The sequence below is a fragment of the Grammomys surdaster genome, unplaced genomic scaffold, assembly GCF_004785775.1.
Source record: "Grammomys surdaster isolate TR1022 unplaced genomic scaffold, NIH_TR_1.0 126131, whole genome shotgun sequence".
In the NCBI taxonomy this organism is placed as follows: Eukaryota; Metazoa; Chordata; class Mammalia; order Rodentia; family Muridae; genus Grammomys; species Grammomys surdaster.
The window spans coordinates 5691684-5717785 of NW_021620939.1; the positions used below are offsets into that span (position 1 = coordinate 5691684).

General features: G+C 51.7%; 1 protein-coding gene across 6 annotated transcripts in view; it reads left to right on the forward strand.

The window, feature by feature from the left end:
- The window catches only part of Cacna2d2 (calcium voltage-gated channel auxiliary subunit alpha2delta 2), a 129593-nt gene that overhangs the window by 8217 nt on the left and 95274 nt on the right, over positions 1-26102 (forward strand). For all 6 annotated transcript variants that reach the window (XM_028756600.1, XM_028756601.1, XM_028756596.1 and 3 more), the window contains exon 2: positions 16986-17067. In XM_028756600.1, coding sequence (XP_028612433.1) covers positions 16986-17067 — 82 coding nt within the window. The remainder of the gene's footprint in view (positions 1-16985; positions 17068-26102) is intronic.

A 26102-nucleotide genomic window follows, 5' to 3' on the forward strand; every position in this document is an offset into this window, starting at 1 on the left:
CCTATGTGGTCATCTGCGTGCTGGGATGTGCAAGCATTTGTCTTAAATAGCCACAACTGCAGCCTGGGATGAGGGAGCAGTTAGGACCAAGCAGGTCTCCTTGGGTGCACTTCAGGAGAGGGCCTTTGTGTTTGGTTGGGGAGGGTGGGGGAGGTAAGACTTGATACCAATGTCCCTGTGTTGTTTCAGGGTCACCTAAGCTTTCTGGGTCTCATTGGGAAGGACATCTTTGCCACTAGGCAGGAGGGTGGGCACTGAGGGGCAGGTGTGCCGCAGACAGGTAGAAGCCCCTGCTCTGCCTGAGTTTCCAGCCTACATGGCATTTCAGTCTTGATAACTTCCTTCCGCAGCTGCGTTCTCCCGCTGGCGCTGCCTGAAATGCTGTATTTGAAGCCTTAAAGGTCAGGCTCCGTGCTGCCATCAGCTCCAACAAACAAACAACCAGGCACCCCACTCCAGCCCTGCCCCCAACTTCAGTTATTAGAAATGTGAAGGCGCTGGCAGAGCCTTCACAGATGTCCTTCCCCTGTCTTCTCTGTGAGCAGGGGCTGGGTGGGCTCCCCTTCTTTCCTGGAACCCCTCATCCCCATGCTACAGTGTCTCCATATGAGGGTTAGTAGTGACCTACACTCCAGAAGTCTGCTACTCAGTCTGGAATTCAAATCCTTGCCTAGGTAGCCTTGGGAATGCCTGTTCTCCAATAAGGTAGAGCGGTTTGCAGGCTCTAGTAGGCTCTCTGTCCTCCCTGACTCCTGGCCTTAGACCCAGGCGTCTCTACTTAAGGGGTTTCTGTAACCATGGCAATTGTCTTCTGGATGTCAGTGCTGGAGTGAGGCCCCTTCCTGAATGATGCCCTTCTGCTTCTCATACCTGTGTGTCTCTCCTATAATCCTACACCAGTAGTGTGCCAGCAGTGGGCTACTTTATGAGACCCGTGGAAGTCGGGGAGGGGCGGATTGTACTGACTGTCACCACCTTGGACAGAGTCTGAGGAACGTATTTGGTGATGGAGATGAAGAAACAAGGCTACACCTGTGTTCGCCTTGGCAACCCCTAGATGAGGTTTTTCTCCTGTAGCTAGGCCTTTCCTCCTCTGACAAGGTTGCTAAATACGGGCTGCCAATGAGAACCAAGTCCTCCCCTTGTTCTCTGCCTGACTGGCCTTACTTTGGCTATGGCTGGCTATCTTTGGTCAACTTCCCTAATGACAACAAGATGGCTGCCACAGCTCCAGGCATCATATCAGACCCAGACCTTATGTATAGAACAGGAGACATTTCCTCTGAATTTCTCTTAAGAGAGGAAACCTTGCCTAGAAGCCCCCAGCCTACTTTCCCTTACACCTCATTGGCTAGCACTTGGTCACATGCCCACTCTAAACCAATCACTGGCAATGGAGAAGGCACACTGCGATTGGTTCAGGCTAACCAGGATTTACCCTTGAGCTGAGGATGGGGTCACCTTGGGGCTGGAGGAGGAGATTCTGCAGACAGACTTGGGTTCTGTTAGCAAGGAGTCTGGCTTGATGGAAGATAGGAAGACCGTTGCTGCTACCAGCTTCGTCAAGAGGTACAGGGAGGTGGAGAGAAGGCGAGAAGAAAGGACATAGTCAAGAAAGCAAGAAAGTGGTTATTTTAGCCACAGCATCAGTTTCTGAGAGCTGGGCTCTCGTAGTGTGTTTCATACATGCTGTCCAATGAGGCCAGTTCACATACACCCTGGTTCACACACGAGAACAGGATTCTCAGCAAGGCTAAGTGATGCTATTGTCTCACAGACAGCAAGTGGTGGATCGGGGTTCCTACTCTGCACTCAGGACCCAAGCACTCAGACGCTCCAGGCAGCCATGAGCCACAGGACCTTTGAGGTGTTACGATAACACCCATGTTGTATCATCATGCATGGCCATCTGCAAGGGCTGACCCTCTCTAATAAAAGCCTGAGAAGGTTTATCATGGGGGCCTCTGGCTTTCTCTCTGGGTCTGTAGCAGCCCTGGATATGGAGGCATCTCAGAGATATAAGGATCCAGTAGGATAACCCTGCCTTCACCTGCAGTATAGCCATGGGTCTGTGGTATTTGTTGTGCTGGCTTATCCACTTAACTCCTATAAGGTATAGATGAAGAAACCGAGCCCTACAAAGAGATGATGCTTGAACCTCCCAGCAATTGAGGCATAGCCTAGACTCTAGCCCATCAAGATGCTGTGTTGTGCCAGTTGATGTTAGCCAGTCGTGGCCTGGAGGAGGTCATTCAGGCCATTTTTGTTTCTCTGTCAAGGCAGGGACAGGCCATTCTAGGCAGCAGGAAGCTGCTGGATATTATCATGGCAGAGGGGCTTATGCTGCTGCTGTAGAGCCGAACAGCTGGCCTGCCTATGCGAGCTGCCGTACATATCACATGGCGGTGACCACGGGGAAGACCCAGACTTCACTAGGTACTGTCTATGAGACTTCTTCCTCATTTTAGAGGGAGGGCAGCTGCAGGATGGGCTATACCTGTGTCTATAGTGGGACTGTATTTGTGCCTGGTTGGCTCTCCCAATGAATAATACACACTCTGACAAGCTGTGTTCCCATGGGCTGATGCCTGCTTCCTCATTCCTCTCTGGGCTGTTTATTGCACTAGTCCTTAGCTTCTTTCTGGCTCCTGAGTTTGAGTGCCCTTTGGGCTAGTGCTCCCCTCCTGTCACATGAGGAGAGTATGGCCCTCTAGAGATGCTTGGTGTTCAGAAAGGGAAGGACCTGACCTCTGTTGGGCACAGCCATGAATCCTGTCAACTGTAGGCCTCCTGTGATCCACACCTATTTCTGACACCTGCTGGAAGTTACTGGCACTGTGTGCATGTGGAGTATAGGGGAAGATCCGTCAAGGCTCACTGCTAAATCCCCACTCTAGTCCCTCTGCTCCAGGCTACACCCAGCATTAGGCAGGCAGGGAGACTTGCAGGGTGTGAGGCAGCACATCCAATTACTTAAACCAGACCCTGGTCAGGCAGGCCCAGAAACCCCAAGGACTTGTGTAGGAGCATCTCAGGAATCCCCTCTAACCCTTTCTCCTGGACCACTTTAGCCTCAGCCTTGCCCAGCTGACTCTGGCCGTCTGTGCAAGCCTCCTGGCTTCCTCCCCCAAGCCTCAGGGGTCTCATCATTTCCAAAGCAATAATCCTGCAGCAGGTGAAGAGACTCTTCATCCACATGTCTGTCATCTGTATCCTGCTCTGTAAGCTGATGTTCAGGGTGCCTACAGTCCAGGAGTCTGCTTCTGGAAGACACAGAGATGGTCCAGGGGTAACACAGGAGAGAGTCTCTGCCCACTAGGGTACCAGATAACACCTTCCACCTACTATGAAGATGGGGACAGTTGAAAAGACTTCAGAGGGTCCAACCACCTGTGGGCCACCTAATGTCTTCTTGTTTCTTAGTGTTTGTCAAGGAATCATTGTCCTCTGAAGCCTCCCATATCTCCCTATGAGGGTCATGCCAGTCTAGGATTCTTCAGAATTCTCTTCTTCCCATATGTGACCATCAAGGTTGTGTGCCCAGGGCCACTGCCTTCAGCTCTTGCATCCTGCCTCTCAAGTGTTCAGTAAATGTCTGCAAAGCAAGTAGCTCATTATCTGCATGGGTGGTCCCAGGGGGAAACTAGTCGTGTCTGTGGAAACTGGAGCAGGTTTATCCATGATCTGGGATCGGGCCTCCTGTGGGCCTGGTTTGGCTGATGGTAGTAGGATTTGTACCCTGAGCCCCCTGTCTTTCAGTGATGTTGTTGCAGTGGCTGCTCAGAGGGCGAAAAGGGACTGTAGCACTTTTTTGTTTATTTGGAGGCAAGGTAGCCCAGGCTGTTGTGGGGCAGGCTTCAGAGTCACTATGTAGCTAAGAACGACCTTGAACTTCAGATTCCCCTGCTTCTACCTACAAGGGCTGGAATTACAAGCATGCACCAAGACACCAGGCCTCTGTGGTGCTGGAGACTGAACCCGGGGCCTCATGCATGCTGGGCAAATGCCCTGCCAAATGAGCTACATTGCCAAACGAGAACCAGGATTTTTTAAGAGCCCTTCAGGTTCAAGGTAAAGAACCGTGGCCTAGGGGAGAAGTAGGAAAGTAGATGCCTGTTCTGCTTGACAAGGGTGAGGGGGTTGGTGAACTGGCTCCAAGGAGTTTCCCTGACCATGATAAGAGGTCATGCTATTCCCAAATCTCTCCACATTTCCTGGGTAGTGGGGGGTGGCTGGCCTACTGAGAAGGCCACCCCACTACCTCTATTTTGATCCTTTTCAATGATGCTTGCCCAAGCCCCATCTGCCCTGATGAACACTTCATGGACTGGCTGTCTTTCTAGCTCCACCTCCTAACTGCCTTCACTACTTAAGCCCTTCACTGTGTGTTGAGCTAACTGGGTCCCTGCTCTCTGAAGCTCACAGTCTGTGGGGAAGGTGGACAGTGAAGAAGACATGTAAGCATAGCTGAACAAGGGGTGCCCCTGAATGGCCAGTGCATTGTGGCCTATCTAGGGAATGTGGCGGCATCACAGTCCAGGGGACCTGTTGTCCCTGGCCATTCCAGTGACCTGGACCTTCCTCAGCTGAGGTTGTGGAAGCTCTGGAAAAATCACATGGACCCTTTCCCCCCTGAAGATTTGTTGTGGGGCAGGCAGAAAGCAAGAGTAGAATCTGAGAGAGGTGTACCTTGTGCATGGCTCCAGCCCGAGGTTCTGAAGCCCCCCATAGGCTGATCTGTTTCTCTTTCCTTGCTCTCAGATACTGCTGCCCCTTTGGGCAGTTCCTAGAAGCCAGACCATATGACTGGGGCCAGCCAGCCTGCTGTCCCACAGTCTCGGTTTCTTAGCACTGAGCTTCTGGGAAGTGGGTGGCAGGGAACAATCCCAGAGGCCATTAAATCGAGTGATTTACATGGTTCCTGAGCTAGTGCCGGGAGAAATATATTTCACAGGTGATTTCCAGACTGGTGGCGTACGGATGAGGCCATTACTCTAAACTGAAGAAGGGTGGAGATTCCACGTGCCCATCTGGAGGGACCTGTAGCTTTGACTTTTGTTTTCTTTGGTGTGTATGCCTACTATGTGCTAGAAAATCTAAAGCAGGGGCAAGGTCTGGGGCGGAAAGGAGCTAAAGAATCACAAAGTCAGTTACGGAGTTCCAATTGTTCTATGCCTTAGTTGTATCATCTTTAAATGGGGATTGGATTTTTTTTTTTTTTTGTCCAGACATTTAACCTTGTTTGCAACAGCGGAGGTTTTAATAACGTGCAACTCCTCTCTGCCTGGCCACCACCCTGGAGGCGCCATAGGAAGTGGAGCCTCTGCATTGCCCACGAAACCTCTTCTTGATATACCTCTGGATCCCTTGAAGTCTACAGAGGGGATTCTCATAGAGTACCAGGAAGTAAGAAAAAAATACCAGAAAACACCTTCTGTCAGCAAGAGGGGCAGCAGGGTAAAGATTGTGGAGGATAGTAATACTCCATGTAGCCTTAGGCTCGGAATGGAGCTCAGTTGGTAGAGCGCTTGTCCAGTATACACAGGTCCTGAGTTTGAGTCCCAGCACCATGCAAACTGGGCTTAGAGGCACAGATTTGTAACCACAGCACTCTGGATGTAGAGACAGGAGGCTCTGAATTTGAAGATCATCCTCAAGGAAGTATGAAATTTGAACCCAACCTCTACCACCTGGACCAAGTCTCAGCACCTACAGCCCCTACCTCAGGAATAAGGTTACTAGTTATAAAGGACACGCTGCAATGTTGAAACGCATGGGCCAACTGGGCTAACTGGGTCAACAGTGGGGCCCAGTTGAGATGGTCACAGGTTTGTGTTCTGTGGAGTGATTGAAAAAAGAAACGGAATCCACTTCTGAGACATGGTGTCCTTACCTGCCAGCCTATTCTTTCCTCTCAACTCAGAGGACCTAGCTTCATGGCAGGCAGAAAGTGTACTGAATGTTTCTGGAGAGAGGTCCTGGCTCACCTATTGCCTGTCTACGTTGGGTACCAGGAATTGAGTAGGGTCCTGCTCCATGACTCCTAAGTGTACCACCCTCTGCTTATGTCCATTTTCCTAATACCTCATTGTTGGGAGGCTGCAACCCTTATCAGCCAGCATGTACTTGAGGGTTGGGCTTCTTAGGCTTCTGTGTGGGAGCAACCACGAGTGGTGGGTGGGTAGTGATGGAGCATCAGTGTGCAGAGCTCACCCCCAGCTCCGCCAGGCCATGCTCTATGTGTGCACCGCCCTCCAGCTCAGTGGAACAACCTGACCCGGGCCAAAGTCAGACTACTAAGCAATCACCTCGTTCCCCAGGGCTTTCAGGTCGCCTCGTCTCTCCACTCATCAGGGCCACCCCATCATGGTCAGAAGTCTTCCTGCCTTGCTTGACTCCCAAGCTCCCAAAGGCAGGTCTGCATTGCTAACCAGAGTCCCTCCCTTGCTCCCAGGTGCTCACCAACCATTCCCGATGCATGGATTATTGATGAATGAAGTGTGTGACTGCAAGTTAGAACTTTACAGAAGGTTGGAGATACCTGCAGAGTATTCTGCCGGTTTTGAGTTCTGCTGGTTCACCTGCTTGTCTGTCCTTGAGCCAACCCTGAGGGACAGTATGGGTTCACCAAGCAAAGTGATTCCTCTGTGCTGGGTCACTCCCCTAAGGGATGCCAGAAGAGGAGGGGCCAGTGTGAAGCCCTGTTGGTTGGCACCTGACTGTTTATCTTGGTGGCAATCACAGAGAATACCTAGCACACAGTGGGTGCTTTACACCCCTGTTTCCTGTGTGGCTGGGTGTTTGCTGAGGGTGAAGCCTCTCCCCCACAGCAGAGAGGAGAGGGTCAGACCTGGTACCAGTTTGGAAAGAAATCTGTCCCCAGATGTTTCCATAAGACTTTTTTTTGCTAAGTTCTAAACTATGCTCCACAAGAAGGATGGTTATGGACCCAGGCTGCAGTCTCAACGTAAGGTGAGGCTTGGTAAACTATGGTAAGGACTGTGGATTTGTAGGATGGTGGGGTGAGTGTGTCAGGAAAATCCAGGAGGGCTTTCTGGCAGAGGTGACTGGGCCCGATAGAGGGAGACACAGAGCTAGAGAACAGAGCTGTCCTTGATAGGTTGGCCTCTGAAGCCCTGGCCTGGGTCCCCTGTGTACTTGAAGGCCTTCAGGGGATCTAGGGACTGAGGAGACATAAAGGATCTTGATGGGGGTCTCTGTCCTCCTCAAGACATGAAACTACACTGAGGACAAACAGAGGACAGCTATTTGTAGCACAGTGAGGAATTGACTCATACTGGGGGAGGGGAGGAACATGCAGGAGGGGAGATGGGGACGGGTGAATCACAGAATCTGACCAGACTGGGTGCTGAAGAGTGAATGGGGTCTCTCCTGACACCCCTGGGGAGACTTGAGCTCCTGGGTGGGGCAGGGATGGGGCGGTGTCACACATGTGTTGTCCCTGCCTTATCTGGTGACCTCTACAGGTGTCTCGGTCTTGTTCTGTACCTTCTGAGACTAGCTAGGCTACCCCACCACAGCACCTGGCTAGGCACACAGGATGGTGGCCATATGGCTACCTCCTAGGAGCCAATTTGAGGGACCTCAGCTTACCAGGTTGTGAAATGGGTCTGGGTGGGGTCTGACCATAGGGAACACACCAGCAGAGGGGTTTCAGTGCCTGATACAGGTTGCTGCAGGCCTAGGAAGACTGTGACAGATAGTCTACCTCCAGTAACCATGACTGGAACCCTTTGCTCTATCCTGAGGCCTCAGTTTCTCTCTAAGTTGTTCTTGCTCGCTGTTGAGTCTCAGCTTGGGACTGGGAACTTCACAAATAATGACACCTGGGTGCTGGCAGTCATGAGTCACAGCTACCAGGGAAGTGGCTGGCTTTTCCTAGGACCTCAGGAAAGGATTCCAGACCCTACCTTTTTGCAATGAGCTATAAATCACACATCGATCAGGACTTCTGAGCAGAGTGAAGGGAACATAAAGTATGCACACCTCTAAACAAGACACTGGGGCTCCACATAGAATTTAGCCGGAAAATGAAAGGTCCCACTGCCAGGGCTCTTTGAAACCACTTATGTGGCCCAAAACTTATCAGTCTACAGATAGGAAACTAAGGCACAGACAGGAGAGTATGTATGCTTGCACAAAGCCAATGTATTTTGACTTAGAGCACCAGGACCCAAGTGGGCATGAGATCACCTCAGGCCATAGGGTCAGTGAAGTCACTGAAGGGCCTTCACTGGGTGTGGGATCACGATGTAGGACAGTCCCTGTCTGGGCTACTCCTCTGTACTTTTTCTCTTGCTTCCTGGAAGAAGTGTCCGTGCCGGCGCACCACCCTTCTGAGAGAGCCATGAATTATGCAGGGAAGCCACAGGCCTGGGCAGGCCCATCATAAACGAGCCTTAATAATTCATGCAGAGAGGAGCCAGGGAGGGGAGGGCCTCCTGGGCTAGTTCTGAGGCAGCCTTCATTTGTGAGTGCGTAGAACTGGCCTCTCACAGGCTGGAGCAGGTCAGCTGGGAGGTCAGCTGGTCTCAGGGGAAGTGTATTTGCTCAGTCAAGGACCTGTTTCTCCAGGCCAGAGATCTGGACCGTCTACCCTCAGGGATCACAGCCCAAGGCACAAGCATTTGCAGAAGAGAAAATGGCTAGTTAAAACACTGACTTTCCAGGAGGAATGGAGACCAGATGCTGCTAGGGGAGAAATTGTGGGCTTCACTGAGCTGGTAGTGTGTATGTGTAGGTCTGGAGATGGGGAGAGTGTGTATGCTACTGAGGAGACTCTTCTGGGCTGAGGGAACGGTGTGCTCTAAGACATGCACTGTGAGCTCAAGGCTGTGTCCTGCCTCAAGGAACATATAAGGCTGCTGGTGAGCTTTGGCTTCTCCTCCAGGGCCAGGAACCAAGCTTGTTGCAGACAGGAGGAACACCATTCTAAAAGGATACCCTGGTTATGTGTGACCAGGAAACTGGGGAGATGAGATGCCAAGGCAAAAGCTGGCAACTAGTGAGCTAGCTGCTGCCAGTCTAGGGGAGATGATGGTCACCCAGGACAGACTGGAGGGGGGACCGGAGGTGGAGACAGGAAGATGTTCAGTGGGGATGGGAAGGGCACACTGTGAGGGGAGAGCTGCTAGGGCTTGCACAACAGGTTAGATGTGAGTGTGAGAGAAAACAGGTTCCCAGTCACCCCCAAAACTTGGGCCTAAACAGAGGGAGTGACCATCAGCAGAAGTAAGAAGTTGAGGACTGGGGAGTGGCCCCAGAGGCAAGATCAGGGTCTCAGCTTCATTCAGAAACTTGCTAGCTGCCCACTTGGCCGTATCACACCAGCAGCTGGACATTGAAGACTGGTGTCCTGTCCTGCTCTGAGGATTGGGGACAGGGGTCCGGCTGCTGTGGAGGTTAATTAAGATAATGCAACATAGTCCCCAGGAGACCCCTGATAGAAAGGACTGCATCACACCTCTTGAAACACGAATCCTCAAGTGGTCTGGGGGACCTTGGGGCACTCCTGTTTGGCTAGGAAAATAGATTTGCATGTGGTTCATAGAGAATGACCTGGTATGTGGAGAAGGTTGGAAGAAAGATAGCCCCTGGTTTTCTACCCATCAGGTTATCCCCTTGGCCTGCCCTCTCTCAGGGCCAGGGCCCCTAACCAGTGCTTCCTCACTCTCTTGCACCCCTGTTTTCTTCCCTGCTGCAAATCTTCCTTCTCCCCTGTGCCATCTGCTTTTTCCAGCCCCTCTCCCATGAGTGTCGCAGCTACTGTGTAGAATTTGTTCCCCTGCATGCTAGAGCAATCCACCTTAGAGGTCTCTCAGTGTTACTAGAAAACTCCATCGAGACCTGAAAGAGATTAGACCTACACCTGGAGAAGCAGAAGTGAGACTCAGATAGACCTTCAACACAATCCCTAACCAGACCTTCAACACATCCCTAACTAGACCTTCAACACATCCCTAACTAGACCTTCAACACCATCCCTAACCAGACCTTTAACACATCCCTATCAGCCACTGGGAAAACTTTCTCAGCCCCCCCCCCCCCCCGTCCCTAACTAAAGCCTTACCCAACTTTCATGCTTCTTTCTGCTTGTGGGCTAGCTTCCTTACTATTGGTGGTGAGAAAAGGTGTTTGTGGTCATTTGCTCTGTGACCCTGGCTCTCATCCATGTCTCTCTGGGCCAAGTGGGCCACCTAGACTCTCCTGGCCCTGACTGAGGAGACTCCCTGGCTTTAGCCCTTGTTCCTTTGCCCCTCCCACCAACCCCCAGAAGGCTGTGATGAGTAAATATTGGGTGGACCCAGTGCCCTAATTAAAGCCAAAAGACTATTAGTCTGGAGAAGGGTTGGGGGTAGGGTCGGGGTACAAGTTTGCTGCCTTCCAGCCAAGCACCAATTAGAAGGAAAAGTTCTTTTTCAGCAAAGAAAAGGAAGGGACAGCCCCATAATTAATAACCTCATTAAGGAGCAGTATTTGGGCAGGGTCCCAAGACACACGTCGATGAGTAGACCAGGCGGTGGATTTGTACTAATTCAAGCATCAGCAGCACTAGCCTCTGCCAACTTCTCAGGGTCTGTGAGTCCCCAGTGACAAATGGGCTGCACCGGCTAGGGGAGGGCCCTGGGGAGCTTGTGCTTCTCACTCTGAAGGTCCCCTTGAGTCACAAATAGGTTGATGATGCCTAGACCCTGTTTGAGCCCTGTTCCTCAGTTTATCCGCTTGTGAATTTGGAGCGAGGGTGAGGGTGTAAGACAGGAAGTCTTATACCACCGTCATCCACCCAGCACGCATGCTCCCATCTTGCTCTGGCCTCATTCCCACCGTGGCACTCGCTGTGTGAAGCCAGTGCCACATCTCTGGTCTTAACCATCTTTGGCGGCTTTGCCCACCCGGCTTCTGGAGAACTTGCCACTTTGACTAGCCTGTTGCCCTCTGCCAGCTTTGTTGTCCATGACAGTCTGATCAAGTTGGGGTGGAGCCCCTTCCAGTGCTGACCTTTGAAAAATGCAGGAGCCCAGTAGAAAGAAGGGTGTGCAGTGGGCCCAGCAGTAACTTCTCTTCCCTGGGGCTTTCAGAAACAGGACACAGGGAGTGGGTAGCTTTCAGAAACAGGACACAGGGAGTGGGTAGCCTTCCTGGTGGCCCATCTGAGGGTGACTAGAAGGTGGGAAGATTGCCCTGCAGCCAGGAAGCCAGGCGTGTGTGTGTGTGTGTGTGTGTGTGTGTGTGATGTGATAGTGGGATAGTTGTCCTTGTTAGAATGCCTTGCATGAGGCTAACTTCCATTTGCCTTGTCATTGGCCCTGGGAGTCGAACAGGATAGTTGTGTTAATCTTCATTTTCCAGATGGGAAAACCTGAGAGCATACATCTGGCTGAAGAGTTAGGAATAGCAAGGGCTGGACCTAGGCATTCGGCTACAGCCAAACATCTGCATATATGGTGTGAAAGGATGATGCCCTGGGGAGGTAACCCTGAGGATGCCACGTTTGTTGAGGACAGCCTTGAGTTTTCTGCCACCTATAGTAGGGGTGCAGCCTTGGAGAGGAGAGGTTGCTCATAGCTGCTATTAGAGCTCTGAATGCCCCTGAGGAAAGCATATCCCTCATGGCCAGCACGGAGTAATAGACTCCGTGAATACCACCAGCTTATCTTCCCCAGGCCAGATTAGCCCGGCTGGGGCTCTTCAGGAATCTTTGGTCTGTTTTCCCATCTCCTACGCTCGGGCTTGCCCTGTCTTTCTCTCTTTCAGAAGCCCGTGAAGGAGATGAGGTGGAGGTGGCAGGCCAATTGAAATATAATCAGAATAATTGAATAGCACTTTATTTTAAATTGTTGCCTCCCCCAAAGCTGGGAGAATAATTGGCCAGCCTGTCACGAGAGAAGCAAGAGACCTGGGGCCTTTACCAGTGCCAAGCTTGGTTCACTGTGCCCTTGGCAGCCAGAAGCTTCAGCTGTGCCTGCTCCCTCACACTGTCGCCTGCTCCAGCTGAGCCTGGTCCTAGCACCTGCCTTCCTGTTCCACAGGCTGCTCTACTCACAGCACACACCACTCACCCTTACGAATGATGGCTGCTCTGCTCAGTTGAAGCCCCTGGTGAAACAGGCTGCCTGGCAGGGGCAACAGGGTTTTGATGGGGAAAAAAATACCTCTAAGTGTGGTGAGAAAGGCTTGCAGAGGCAAACTCAGGAGTCTGAGCTCCTTACTCCCAGCAGGCCTTGGGCTCTTCTGGGCCTGTGTCTCCTCTTGAGCAAAAAAAGTCCCCTCCCTCCTTTCCTTTCTGGTCCCTCTGCGGGGTCCAAACTGCCCACGCTGTCCATGCCCTCTGAGGGTGAACCTGCAGTGTCACCTGTCTCTGGTTTTTTGATTTGTTTAATTATAGATGAGTTTTCTGCATAATTTATTCCAAAAGCCTGGATTATACTGTACAATTAAATCACATTCTGATCAACAACTTCACATATAAAATTAACAACCAACAACAGTTTAATCTATGCTGCCGCATCTGCACACGGGCTCTTTCTCTTTTGCTCCTGTCCCTTTCCTGCCTCCTCTCCTCCTCCGTGCCCTCCTCTCTCCTCCCCTCTCCTCAGGGTGAGCATTTGCAGCTGGCCCCCAAGCTGGATGCCCCTACCTGAGGTTGAAACTAGAACCTCCCAGCCTTCTAGAGGGCTTCTGGATGGTTCCATTTACTAAAGGCCCCTCAGCACCAGCTCTTCACCTCACATAGGGTTGACTTTGCTCTCGTGCCTGATGGGGACCCCTCCCTCCCTTCCTTCCCTTTCCCCTCCTCCCTGCTCCTCTTGATTCTAAACACTGAGGCCGGAGGTTCACAGCTCCAAGTAGCAGCTTCTTCCCTAATGAGATGAGTCAACCTACCTAACACACCACACTCTCCCTTTTGCGCTCCGCCCTGCCCTCAGTGGGCCCTTAGATCTTGAGAATAAAGGTCATACTGTATGGATTTCTATCCCTTAAGAGATTGTCGCGTATGATTACCAATTATCAAGGTGTTCTGTGGGTATGTTCTAGCCTGGTCTTGAACCTCTGATCCTCCTGCTTCCACCTCCCGAGTTCTGCGACTGCAAGCATGTTCCACCACACCTGGTTGATATGAAGCTAGACAAACACTCGACCAACTGAATTCTATCTCCAGGCCCCCATTACAATATTTAGACAATTATTCTTATCCTTGTTGACAGGTGGGAAGCTGAGGTTCCAAGGGCACAGAGCTCTCCAAGACTATACAGCTGGCAGTATCAGCCTCTCCCCTGAGGTTCCTCAGGAGCTGCCTTGTCCTGGAAGGAAGGGCAGGTGGGCCCAATGGAGCTGGCTTCTTTTTAAGTGCGTGTCTCTATACCCATCTCACAAGGTGTCTTTTTGGTTTTCTTATCCATGAAGTAGGGCTGCAGTGCCTTTACTTACCCCCAGTTCAGGCACCTGGGAGGACAAGAAATAGTCCCCATCCTCTCTGGCTCACACTGGTCATGAAGTGCTGCAGCCTGGCTGACGGTCTCAGCCTCCTCCCTCAGACTCACCAGCTTGCTAATTTGGCACTTACAAGCTCTTAGAGATAAGCAGTGTCATTTCAGCAAAGAGGATGGAAAATCCCCAGGATCTGGGGTGCTAGCAAGTGGGACCTCTTTGTTGGAGCATACCTGTGAGCAGCCCTATCTGGCCAGGGGACATTGGCGTGGACTCATGGGTCAAGTCCAAAGGGACACGGGTAGGATTTGATACAGTTACCTTTGAGTGATTTGATGGAGTCTCATGTCTTTCTCAGTTCTCCCAATGCCCCCACGCCTTTCTGTGGGATTAAGCCCAACTATGCCTCTGTCAGGGTTGAACTTGGCTTAGTGTGTGGTTTTCTGGCCTCAGGACAGGAATGCTTCAGACATGCTCACTTCATCAGGCTCCTCAGTATTGTATATCAGCCTCCCTCCCAGCTAGCACTGGCCAGTGGCCAAACCCTAGAACCCACAAAGTCATATCTCTGTGACAATGAGATGGATTATCTGTCAAGTCCCTTTTAGCTCCAGGACACAGATATTGCCTTCCTAATTTGACTTGGTTTGGGTGAAGAATCAGAGTAACTTGTTTTCCTTAGCATCGCACTGATAGGCAGGACGCTAGGGCCTACAGTCTGTCTGTGAGGCCCAGGATACCATACCACACTAAGGACCAGAGCTACTCCTGAACCCCAGAGAGTGAGGTGGGAGAGACTCAGAGAGAGGGAGTGTATATGTATGTCTTATGGGAGAATTTGATTTTGTCCTAAGATTTGGTTCTTCTAAAAATTATTTTAGTGTTGAAATAGCCATTTTACACGAAATGATGGTGATTATATTAATGATGTGTTGTCTAAGCAAAGTAAAAACTTGGCACCCATGCCTGCTCTTCCAATTAATTGTCTTTTACTTATCTGTGAGATTCCAGAAACAAGGACCCATCTGCATACGAGCAGAGTCCATACCCAGGTGGAATCATTGGTGGGTTGGTAAATGTGATCGGTTTGAGAAAAGCCATTAGCAACGGATGGCTTTGGGGGGGGAGGGAGAATTGGTTTTCTTGAAAGGTATGATCCCAGGTAGGTGGACCACACTTCGGTGGACGGCCCCATACCCGTGAGTATACATTCAGATGGCACAAATGAGACTCAGTATGTTACTTATAAATAAGTGAATGAGAGAGAGAGAGAGAGAGAGAGAGAGAGAGAGAGAGAGAGAGAGAGAGAAAAGAGCCAAGCTGGTGGAACACAAATTTACTCTCTCAACTCAGGAAGTAGAAGCAGGTGAGTCAGGGCCAGTCTGGTCTACATAGAAAGTTCCAGGCTGGCTAGAGCTACGTAGCAAGACCCTGTCTAAAATTAAGCAAGCAAGCAAGCAAACAAACAAACAAATAAACAAATGTCATAAAGTTGGGAGGTAGGGATAGATATAGAAGGAGGTGGAGGGGGTAAATATGACCAGAGTACATTGTAAGAAATTCTCAAAGAATTTTAGACTGTGTCTCAGCTGCTGGGATAGGAGTGGGGCTGTGATTTCTGTCCTTTGTCTATTCATGTGGTGTAAGCGCCTCCACTGCGGTTGATTTCAAGCCCTGAAGGTGACGTGCTGAACTGGAAAGAGCTGCACATGGTTGGCTCTTACCTGTCAGTTCCTAAGACTCCAAAAAAACTTCGGTAATAACTCCCACGTCCACTCGTCCTGGATGAATGACCTCGGGATAGTGTCTCAGCTTCCTCATCTGGGATTTAGGGATTTTGTTTGCCTCTGTGATGATGGAGGTCAGGGAGCACAGGACTGGCACTGTACTTTGTACTTAGTGGGCATCCTTCTCTAGATTCATGCAGAAAGGATTATGTCCCCTAAACCAATGAATGGACGAGGTCAGGTTTAGGGTCAGGGCATTGCTAATGGATCTTTTTGAAGATGGGTCCTTGACCCTGCCCGTTCTGTCCAGATATAGAACTGTGTGAGACTCTGTTCCGCTATCAGCCCCCAAGTCTCGGGATTACAAAAGAGCCACCTGCCACATTGTCCGAGGGCCATCAGGGCCAGAACATCAGTGCTGGTGGACGGGGTTCAGGCCAAGATGGTTCTGCTCTCTTGTACCTTCTTTTCTCCAGGCTGGCAGCTGAGCTTACAGCCTGTCCTTTGCATGATGTGGGGTTAGATTTTCCTCTATGGTGGGGAACAGAGTTGGGGAGTCAGGCTGTGGCTCAACCCACAACAAGCTGAAGCTAATACCTCTTTCTTTTGATGTTGATTTTTTTTTCCATCACAGTCCTGACATTCAGCTTGGCAAATTGCAATTAGTGATCTGCCCGCCTCCTGCTCTGAGTTCCCATGCCAACCGACCCGGGCACACACAATGGCATGAGCCCAACCCCCCAGCACAGGCCTGAGGAGGAGTGTGGGACAAGGAGCGAGAAGAGGGTCCTGGCCCTAAGTGGCCGTAGGGCATGTTGTTGGTCCTGAGAAGGGTGTTGGGGACAGTTGCAACTTTTCTGACATTATCCTAGTCCACTGTGCCCTGCGACCCCATGGCTTCTTTACATCTATGTGGTGGGTCCCTTATGTGGCTTCAGCGTGCTGAAATGGATGTCAGGCGGAGATCATACGGACACCTGTTCATCTGTCCACCTATAGAGATTCCTTTACAACAGCATCCTCCGCTCCCGCAGTCTTATGTTTTCTTGTGCCACCCTAAAAGATGGCACCAAATTATCTCCACATTCCAGAAGAGGAAGCTAAGAGAGACAGAGATGGTTATAAATGATCCTGTGGTGGTACCAGCGCACAGATGGCCTGTCCAGGCTTGCAGTTCAGAGCCTCTGCTTGCCAGACCTCCAGAAAGGGACTGGATGATTTGTACTGAAACCCTGGGTGGACTCATGTAGACAAGGCCTTGGGTCTCTGATGAGCATCTCCTACCAGGGGACTAGAAAGGCAAGGACCATCTGAGTTGGAAGTGCTCTCTGTCTTCTGCTCAGGCGAGGTCTAGGGAGGCAGGTACCTTTACCTCCTCCTGTTTACACAATTGGTTGGAGGTGACAGCAGCATCCCTCCCTTTCCTCAGACTTCACCTGCCTTGCCTCTGTCCTCCCTGGTGTCTGGAAGTTCCCTTTCAGAACAGCCACATCAAGGATTTGTCTTCATAGTGAACAATAGTCTCCCTGCAGGCTTCTTCCAACCTTCTTAACTCCCTCTGGCTAATCCACAATGCCCTTTCCTCTCCTCCCTGGCTGCCAGTCGATGTGAGGAAAACCTAGGCCACCAGGCCAGACTTCAAAGGGAAAAAATCACAGGCTCATCCTGGTTCCTGTGTCTGTTCCTTCTCTGGTGAAAATTGAGTTGAGTGAGTAGCTGTCCCGGTCCCCCTGGGTGGCTAGGAATTGGTTGTTGCCGCTGCAGCCCCAGCAGGCCCTCCTGACATCTCTTTCTCTCTCCCGATTGCAGGATGCAGCACTGGGCCCGGCGCCTTGAGCAGGAGATTGACGGTGTGATGCGGATTTTTGGAGGTGTGCAGCAGCTCCGAGAGGTAAGCCTGGTGCGCTTGCTTTCCTGTGGAGACCTTCTTCCCAGCAGGAGTGAGGAAGGGGTATATAATGAGGGAGTGAGGAGGAAGTGACATTATTGAAGTCCTGATGAGGTACTACCAGATCTCAAGTAGTGATCACTAGGTCTCGGTCTGACCTTCTGATACCTGTTGGAACGGTGGCCCACTGTCATGAACCTTGTCCCTGAAAGGGTGTTGGGGCTTTTCAGTTTTTAAGGTTGGTGAGCTCTGTATTTGAGGCAGTGTCCTGAGTGGGAACCCAGACCCTTGAGGGGCCATAGCTACAGGGTGCACAGAAGGCCAAAATTCTCATCAGCAAGTACATAGTATGACCAAACCAAGCAAGACCCAGGAAACAGGATGGGAAGCCGGTATTCCGGGCACTGTAGTCTCCATGAAGTGGCAAGTCTATCTCTGTTAAGTGTCGGAATGAGGGATCAAGGTGCAGGAGGGGTGATTGATTAGACGCCAGCGACCACATTCATCCTGGGAGATTATGTTAATGTTTGAAATAGCGATGTGAAGAGTGGGCCATTCGTCACCCCCAGAAGGCTGCAAAGTGTGTTGCTGTCAGGCTACAGGCTGGAGCTCTTTATGAGGAATGTGGAGGCTCAGAGAGCCAAGCTCTTCCAGTAATGTAAGACTCTAATAGGACGGTATCTCTGCTGGGGTCTGTAAGGGAGATCCTGGCCAGCATCAACAGAGGAATTAATGGAATTCTCCTTCCAGTACTTGGCCTGAGAACAGCAGAGAAGGCAGTTACTACTGGGGGTTCATGTAAGGGTCTAGGCCCAGGGTTCAGTAATTATTGTTTCTAATATCCCCTTGGCCAGTGCCAGGGTCAGGAGATGTAACCTCGCGGGGCAGGCAAGGATCTCCCTCAGCTTGTCAGGCTTAGCTAGGTGCCCAGGAAGTGGTAACATGGAGTGAATATATTGACATTGCTTATGGATGTGGGACCCCTGGCATAAGTGATGCCAATCAGAGATGGCTAATTAGTGGGCAGCATGGAGAGGAGGGGCACCCAGCCCTGAAGGTCTGAGCTGCTAGCTTGCTCACTGTCCCTCCTGAGATCACTCAGGCCTCTGTACCTCCCTTTCCTGGTGCTGGGCTTGAACAGCAGTAGCCCCATCCTACTCTTCCTGTGAACTCTCAATGACTCAGCTGCACTTGGAAGCCGCCAGAGCTTCCAGAGAAAGCACTGTAGGAAAAGCTGTTCCGGAACAGGAGTCAATTTAGGCTCAGGAATAGCATTCCGCACTAACCAGGCTATAAGTGGGCACTGCCAAGTGCAATGGTGTAGGAATGGTGGGTCCCTGGAATGTGTGGTGTGTGCTTTTCCAAGTTTCCTATGGGGCATTAGATGTACCAGTTAAGAGCCCTCCAGGATCTCGCATTTATGAGCAGCTCAGAACACTTGTTTATAAAAAAATAGCATACACTCCACGCATGAGACGTGGATCTGTGTGGACGAGTGAGCTTCCTGGTTGGTGAGGACCAGACATGAGTCTGACTCGGCAAACCTGTCGTACGCACCTCTGAGAGACCTGGATCCATGTGAGCCTCCTTCTCCACTGGGAGGTTTGCCTGGAAGATGAGGTAGTGACGGTGGCAGCTGACAAGCCAATTATACCTCCCTACCCCCTAGAAATCATCAGAGTTCTCTTCATTGGTCATTTTCTCTCCTAGGACAATTTTCTCTCCCTTTGGACAGAGTGTGAGCATGTCATCGCTGACTCTCACCAGCCCAGAAGTGAACGGGCTGCCACAGCTGGCTTATGGCGGACCTGGGGCTCCTGACTCCTCCCCCAGCCTATCCTCTGGATGCACAAGGGATGCCTGGGGCTGTGGGGACCTGGGCAGGGATGTGTTTGGGATGGCAGGTGGGCAGAGAAGTGCTGACCCAGCGTCCCTTTCTCTTGGCAACCCCTCCGCCGCTCATGGCTGCCAGCTCTCGGGGCCTCTGTCCTGCTCCAGTTTTTCTCACCTGCTTCCTCAGCCTCTTCCTGCTGACAGCTCTGGGACTGCTTCTTGGCACAGAATATCCTGCCAAGATGTGTCTGTGGGGGAGGGGACAGGTGTACAGCTCTAGAGGAAGGATGCAACCCTGTGAGAGCAGCAACGATGTAACCACCGAGCTATCCCCACCGGCTCCATAGTTTAAATCTGACTCCGACCCTCACACCTTTCCTCTTCTCCCAGGGCCTGGGTGAGGGCTGGTGTACCTTCCTTGTGTTTGGCTCTGATGGGTCAGGAGGATGGTTGATGGCAGAGCTGTGACCCAGCTGCCAGTGCTATCACAGACCCTCTTACTGGTGCTGCCAAGTAAGGCCCTCCACTGGAGCTGCCCTTCCCCAGGCTTCTGAGCTCCCCAAACTCCTGCCGCTGGGGTGATGAGAGCCTTCTCTATGGCTCCACTCCTTGCCTGCCCTACTCCTAGAGGCTGCCCCACCCCCAGTAGCTTGGAGCCTCAAGGGCTGGCAGCTGCAAGAGAGCAGAAACTGCAGACAGTGGCATTTGGGAAGAGTTTTCCTTGCCTTGGCATTTTCCTCCTTCCGACCTTATCACAACCCCATGGGGGCATGGCTGGGGGCAGACTGTGGCCCATTTAGAAGTTAGGAAGCATGGCATACCACAGGGTAAGGAAGCTGCCTGTGACGACCCCATCCCATTTCCTCATCTGACCCTAGGCCACCAAATCTGCTCTCTCTGCTTCCTTAATTTAGCCAGACACCCCTGAGCTATGCTCTCTTGGGCACTGTAGCCCCACCCTAGCTTGTGGCCATGCTTACCTTGTACAGTCCATGAAAGTAGGGTCTTTAAGCTGTCTGTCCCCTCTACAGCCCATGGGACTGAGTGAGGTCCCCTGAGCCCCTTCTTCACCCTCCCCCATCAGCACCATATTGTCCCCATCCTAGGGGGAGAGCAGAGAACATATGCTTGGGCTCAGAACTCATTTGCATAATGAGGATATCAAATGAATAATTCATCAGGTGCCTGGGGGGTTGCAAGGGGAGGAGAAGGAGAAGGATGGGCCTCTCCTCTTTGAAGCCTAGGTCAGGGATAGTCACACTGCTGAATGAATGTCCAGGGTACAAGGAGGACAACTCTGGAGTCCTTGTGAAAACCAAAGCAGGAGAGTTGTCATCAGGCATGGGACAGTCATCAGGTTCACCAGCCCCGATATAAGTTTCTGACCTGATGAGATATTCCCCTGCAGGGGAGAAGACCCTTTGCTTAGACTTAGAAGTGAGGAGAAACTGTTGACAGAGCTGCCTTGGAGCAGGGGCCTGAGATGGCCATGTCAGGGAGACTACAGCATATCTTCTGAAAACATACTCCCCATGTCAAACTCCACGTACCTCATTGGCTGATCAGGGCAGACGTTTGGCCCTGCCTATAGCCCAAACTGCCTTCATCTGCATGATGGTCTTAGCCCAGGCTCATGCTTACAGGTTATCGTCATAGGCCTATCATTAAAGAGGGAAAACCAAGGTCCTGTCAATCATCTCTAGCAGCCAGTCCTGTCCTGGAGTTCAGGCCAGCATGAGTGCTGGAGGGCAAGTGGCAAGGCAAATGAAACAATTAGACAGCAACTCCCCAAACTGTGAGGCCTTCATCCACAAAGAGCAGGACCCCAGGTTTGGAAACCCCTAATCCAAGTCTCTTTCTGGATTCCCCCCACCCCCGATTAACATCCTTTAAACCGGCTGATTCTGGTGTCTGTGGTGTCGACCTCTTATGAGAACCAAAAATAGCATTCCTAAACCAGTGTCAGTGGCACCATCCTGTTCCGTCTTGTCCGCCCCTGGCTATTCCTCCTGCTCATCAGCTCAGAGCTCCCAGGAATGTGTAATTAATATTTGCAGAGTGCCACATCTGGAGCTGGCTATCAGCAGGGACCAAAGTCTGGAACTATCCAGGGTCCTCTGTAGATGCTGCTGAGAAATCTCACTCTGTCCCCTCCCCACCTCCTCCCCAGCTGGTACCTCTGCAAACTCACACACTGGTTTTATCATTTGCTGAAGACGTGGTCTGTCCCCGTTTGAGGAGCATGCACACTGGGCACCCAAGGCAAGGTTAGCAGTGCCCTGAGGTGGCATAGGGCCTCAGAATCACAGAGGGTGGGATCAGAAGAGGAAGAAAAAAGCTTGGGTGGGAGAGGTGCCAGGGGTTTGAAGAAGTCTCAGAAGGGCAGGCAAAGGCAGAGGTTGTGACCCCTGGCCCCGCACTGATTTGTATGTGCCTTTGAAAGGGTGGCTGCAAGCAGCTCCTTAGGTGTGCTGTATACTGAGTCTGCTGGGGGGTGATGAGGAAACCCCCACCATCCCCCGAAGAATCATCATCCTAGTGGCTCTGCACTTGCTTATCACGTAGACCCCACCCCTCCATCGAGCCGGCTGCCTCCCGTTGGGGCCCGGTGACACCCTCCTCTGCGAGCGAGCGCAGATGATGGTGATGCGAGGCTCGTCGTCGTAGTTGTGGGAGGTGGTAAGGGGCTCGGGTGTGAAATATGCCGCTGGGTAGGGATTGCTGTCGCTTGCCTCCCTAAAAACCCACATATATTATTCTTTAATGGAAAGTTAATTGTCTTATTATTCCCTCCATATGGTCCTCTTGCTCGGCACCCAGCGGGGATGCATGGGGCTGAGGGGGGGCTCCTGGGAGGGCGTCTGAAACGTGATGAGGCCGCTGCTCGAGTGTAATTGGTTACAGAGAGGCGGGTGCATCAGAGCCTGGCCAAGCCCTGTCTGGACCTAGCCTTTTCCCTACCTCTTCCCTTCCATTTCCTACCTTTGGTGTAGCAACTCTCCCCCTCCCCACCCCCACCCCTGACATCATGAAGTCTGGAGCACGCTTTTCTGAGTGGGGATGCACAGTGTTGGATAGCTGCTCTTCTGCTCCACCCTGAAATGCACACTCTCCAATGAGACTGGAAAACGTTCCCATATTTGAAGAATGTTTCTAAAAGCTGTCTCATTGGTGGCAGCCTATGGGCCAGCCAGGCTAATCTACCTACCCTTTCAACCAACACACTAGAAATGTCATGAAGTAGGCCGCAGGGTGGCTGCCCCAGGACACCTGCCCTAGGTAGGATTTCTGTGTTGTTAACCTCTGCCTCAAGCACCAGCAAGCTAAGTTCCTAAGACCCTGGCAGCTCTCGAAAGTCTGCCAAGGCTGGACTGGCACTATACCTTTCTCAGTCCTTCTCCTCCCCCTCTTCCTTCTTCTGGGATCGTGAGGGCGCCATGTCAGAACTGTCTCAGCAGGTGGAAGATACAGTGATAGGAAAACCCAGAAGGGGCCTGGGCACAAACATGCACCTGCCCTTCACCCCTGGAGTCTCAACAAGGAAAGGCAGAGGCAGGGAGCCTGATGGATGGCATCTAGGATTCTGGACATGTCTGCAGGAAGGTACGGCCAAGGTTTGTGGGGAGTCCATGACACTGAAGCACCGTGAAGAGTATTCTTAGACGGTGTCAGTCAGTGATATGTGCTTAGGGAGGGGCCTCTGGCTTCTAGCTTTTGACAAGAGGTTGCTGTGGAACACATCCAAGGTCAGCTCTAGGGCATGAGGAATAGCTTGGAGTGAGAGAGATATGTTAGGTGGTTAGTGTCTTCTGAAGGCAGACCCTGCCCTGGGCTCACACTCAGGCAGAGCCTGGAATCGAACATAGGGTCTACACCATGAGCAGCAACTGAAGGGTAATGTGGGCTGGTGACAGGACTGGACTGTGAGCTTCTACTTCCCCCTGGGAAATGGAGATCCAGTCTGTCCTCACGGGAGATTAGGAGCCTGGGGGAGCAGAGACAGGAAGGGTGTGAGGGAGCCCTGCAAGAAGGGGTGCCTTCCTTCTGGATGTCCAGAACAAATTGATTGCAGTTCCAAGAGTTGGTCACAGATTTAAAAAAAAAAATTCAGATATCAAAATGATGTCCTCTCAGCTTTTGAAAATTGGTTTTCTCATCTCAGCTGATCATGACATATTTTGGAGACGTTTTACTGAGAAAGGCATACGGCCACCAAACTTGGGTAGGGCCGGAATAAATAGCATCTATGAGCAAATGAAGGGTAGTGGTGTTCTTGGCCAGAAGCCTAGGGAGCCAAATATAGAGACGCCATGGGGAGGAGATAGCAGCAGCTAAGGGGAGGGACCCTTACACCCCAGAACACTCTGACTTGATTTATCCAGTTAGCCAACAAGTCACCCACTTGCCTCCCAGGCCCTGTAAGACAGTATGGAAGCTTGCCTAGCATAGCCATGGACAGTACACAGCCACCAGGCTCTGGGATTGTCCCCAGGGATGGAGAGGTTGGCAGGTCAGGCCACAGCTAGGATGAGGGGTTCTTTAGGTAGATGCTCCAGGGATCACAGGGTCTCCTGGCTGGGGTCCCTCATCTTAAGGAAGAGGCAGTCTTGAAAGACATGAGCAAAACCTTTCCAGGTTGACAGGATTTCCCTGAAATGAAAATCCCTCAGTTCTGTTGTCTCAGGAATTCTGGAGATGTCTATGGATAAGGAATGCCTACCCAATGCCTATCTATAAAGCAAGGCACCTCTCAACACACACATACATGGGGAAATGTTCTGGTGAACACATGGGCTCCCTTCAGAGATCCCCAGAGAGGCTGGCTTTGTTACAGGACAACAGGGATGAGCCTCTATGAAGACCCAGTCCTTGCAGCTTGTACTCTGGAAAGTAGCCAGCTGGGACTCTGCTCTTCCCCCTCCCCCAGCTTCCGCACTCATCTTTGAAGAGTGACTGGGCTGCTGAGTCTAGAGCTGGGGGCTGGTCTTGGGGATCTGGGGTGGGAGATGGGAGATGGGATGGAGGGCCTATGGGTTTCCATCTTGGGCCATGGGGGACAGTTGGCCCAGTCTATATTCCTCCCTGTTCCTTTCTTATCCATTGCTGGATCGGTGGCAGCCATGGGGACACTTGACTCAGATTCATGGAGCCTCGAGCACTTGGCAGAAGCAGAGAAGTAATTGGTTTTGACAAACCACAGCCGGCCCCAGGGGTAGCACAGGCAGCGTTGCCCACTACCCGGCCGAAAATGGAGGTGTCCTCTCTCCACCTCTCCCGAGTATAGCTGTCCTCTTTGTATGTCTAGAGATACCGTGTTTGGAGAAAGTGATGCCACAGATGTGACCTTCACTGCATGTCTCTCTGGCCTTGGGACCTGGAGATTCTGAAGGCTGGCTGACCTATTATTTCACACAAAGGGAGGAGACGGAAGTAGCTGGATCCTGAGTAGACCCCTAAGGCTCTGTCCTTGTCTATCCTTGGCTTTTCATAAGCTAGATAACCACATGACTGGCACTTAGGCTTGGGTGCCTAGCTTCCGGGTGCACAGCAGGATGAGACACAGGCTATGCTCATACATGACTACTGTATATGCTATGCATGCAGGTACCACGTAGCTGTGAGAACAGAAAACCGACTGACAATTCAGCGGATGGATAACCAAAAGTAGACATCTGAAGACTGAGGTGGCATCTGGGCTCTGAATGTCCCACAAGGCCTCGCTCACCATGTAGCCCCTACATGAGGGAAGCAAAGTCAGTGCTAGCTGCCCTGGGAGAGACAGGCCTGTATGGGGCTGCCAGAACCCAATCTACATATGGGAGCCCCTGAGTGCTCTCTATGAGGAAATGGACACCAGCTGGGGGAGGCATGCTGGAGAAGAGCTGGCTGCACAGGGGTGCTGGCATCTGTCTGAATCGAGGGAGCATGGGCCATTCTAGAGTGGTGTGCAGTCTTAGCTAAGGTGGAAGCTCTATGTAGAGGTAGCAGGAAGATCTGCTTAGACCTTTGGGTCTCCCAGCTGCCCTGTGCCTGCCCCTAACCTCACCAGACTCTCTCCCAAATCTACTTGCTATCCTTCCTCATTCACCAACTCTACCTCCCTGCGGGCTTAAATGCAGATCACAGCTCTCCTCTTCCAGGAAGCCCTCTAGATCAGTGTCAAAGCCCACGCTGCCTAAGACACCCCACTCCCATCAGCGTTTGCGTCTTTAATGTATACACAGGCTGCCAGGCACCTCTAGAAAGCCCAGCTTGTCATTTCATCATACGGAATACAGAAACCGTGGTGAGAGGGTCGGGTTATGCCCAGGCCTTCCAGAATCCACCTGAACAACTGGGAAGGCCATGAGCCTTGGTGACTCCCTGAGAGACAGTGCCTTCATGCTGAAACCGGCATGAAGTGGCACCTGGGTTGACCCCTGTGTATGAAAGAGAGGATAAAATATGCATGATGCTAAGCGGGAGTGTGAGCGTGCATGCGTGTTCATATTGAACAGACACCTGTGTGTGAGTGCTACACGGGAAGCATGAACAAATGAGTGTTTGTGTGTCCATAGAAGGGAGTGGCCGTGCCTGCGTGTATCCTATATGGCAAGCATGACCAGGCAAGAGGGTGCATATGGATCAACGTGTGGTTCTGAGCGCTGCCTGTGGAAGTGTGTGCATAACACAGGGCAGGGTGGGACTGAGGGAGGCAGATGCCAAGAGTTCTGTCACCTAAGCAGGTGAGAACTACTTAGCTGATTCGTTATCCAAGCTGAGAAGTCTCAGTTGTGGCTGTGGAACACACATTACACACATGCTTCCCACCCCCACCCCCCCAGTCATTCCCTGATACTGTGTGCATCTTTCCTGTAGTGGGACAGGATGGCATCAGTTGTCTGTGCCCAGGATGAAATAACCCCACAGTGGAGATCAGGGACTTTGTCCGGGGTAGTTTTTGATGTCCAGTACAAAGGCTGGACCTTGTCCCCACAGAACTGTGGCTGGTCAGAGGGGACAGGTTCGGTGCCTCTCAATGTGTGTAGAGGGCTCTTTAGTCGGCAGGCATTGCTGGGCAATTCTTCAGTCAGCTGTACCTGCCCATCATGCTTTCCCTGCGTTGATGCCTGTGCTATCCTGTCCCTGCAAAAGGAGGGCCCTTACATTTCCCAGCAGCCATAGCCCCACCCTCTTTCCTATGGTTGTAGCTGCTCTGCTGTGCA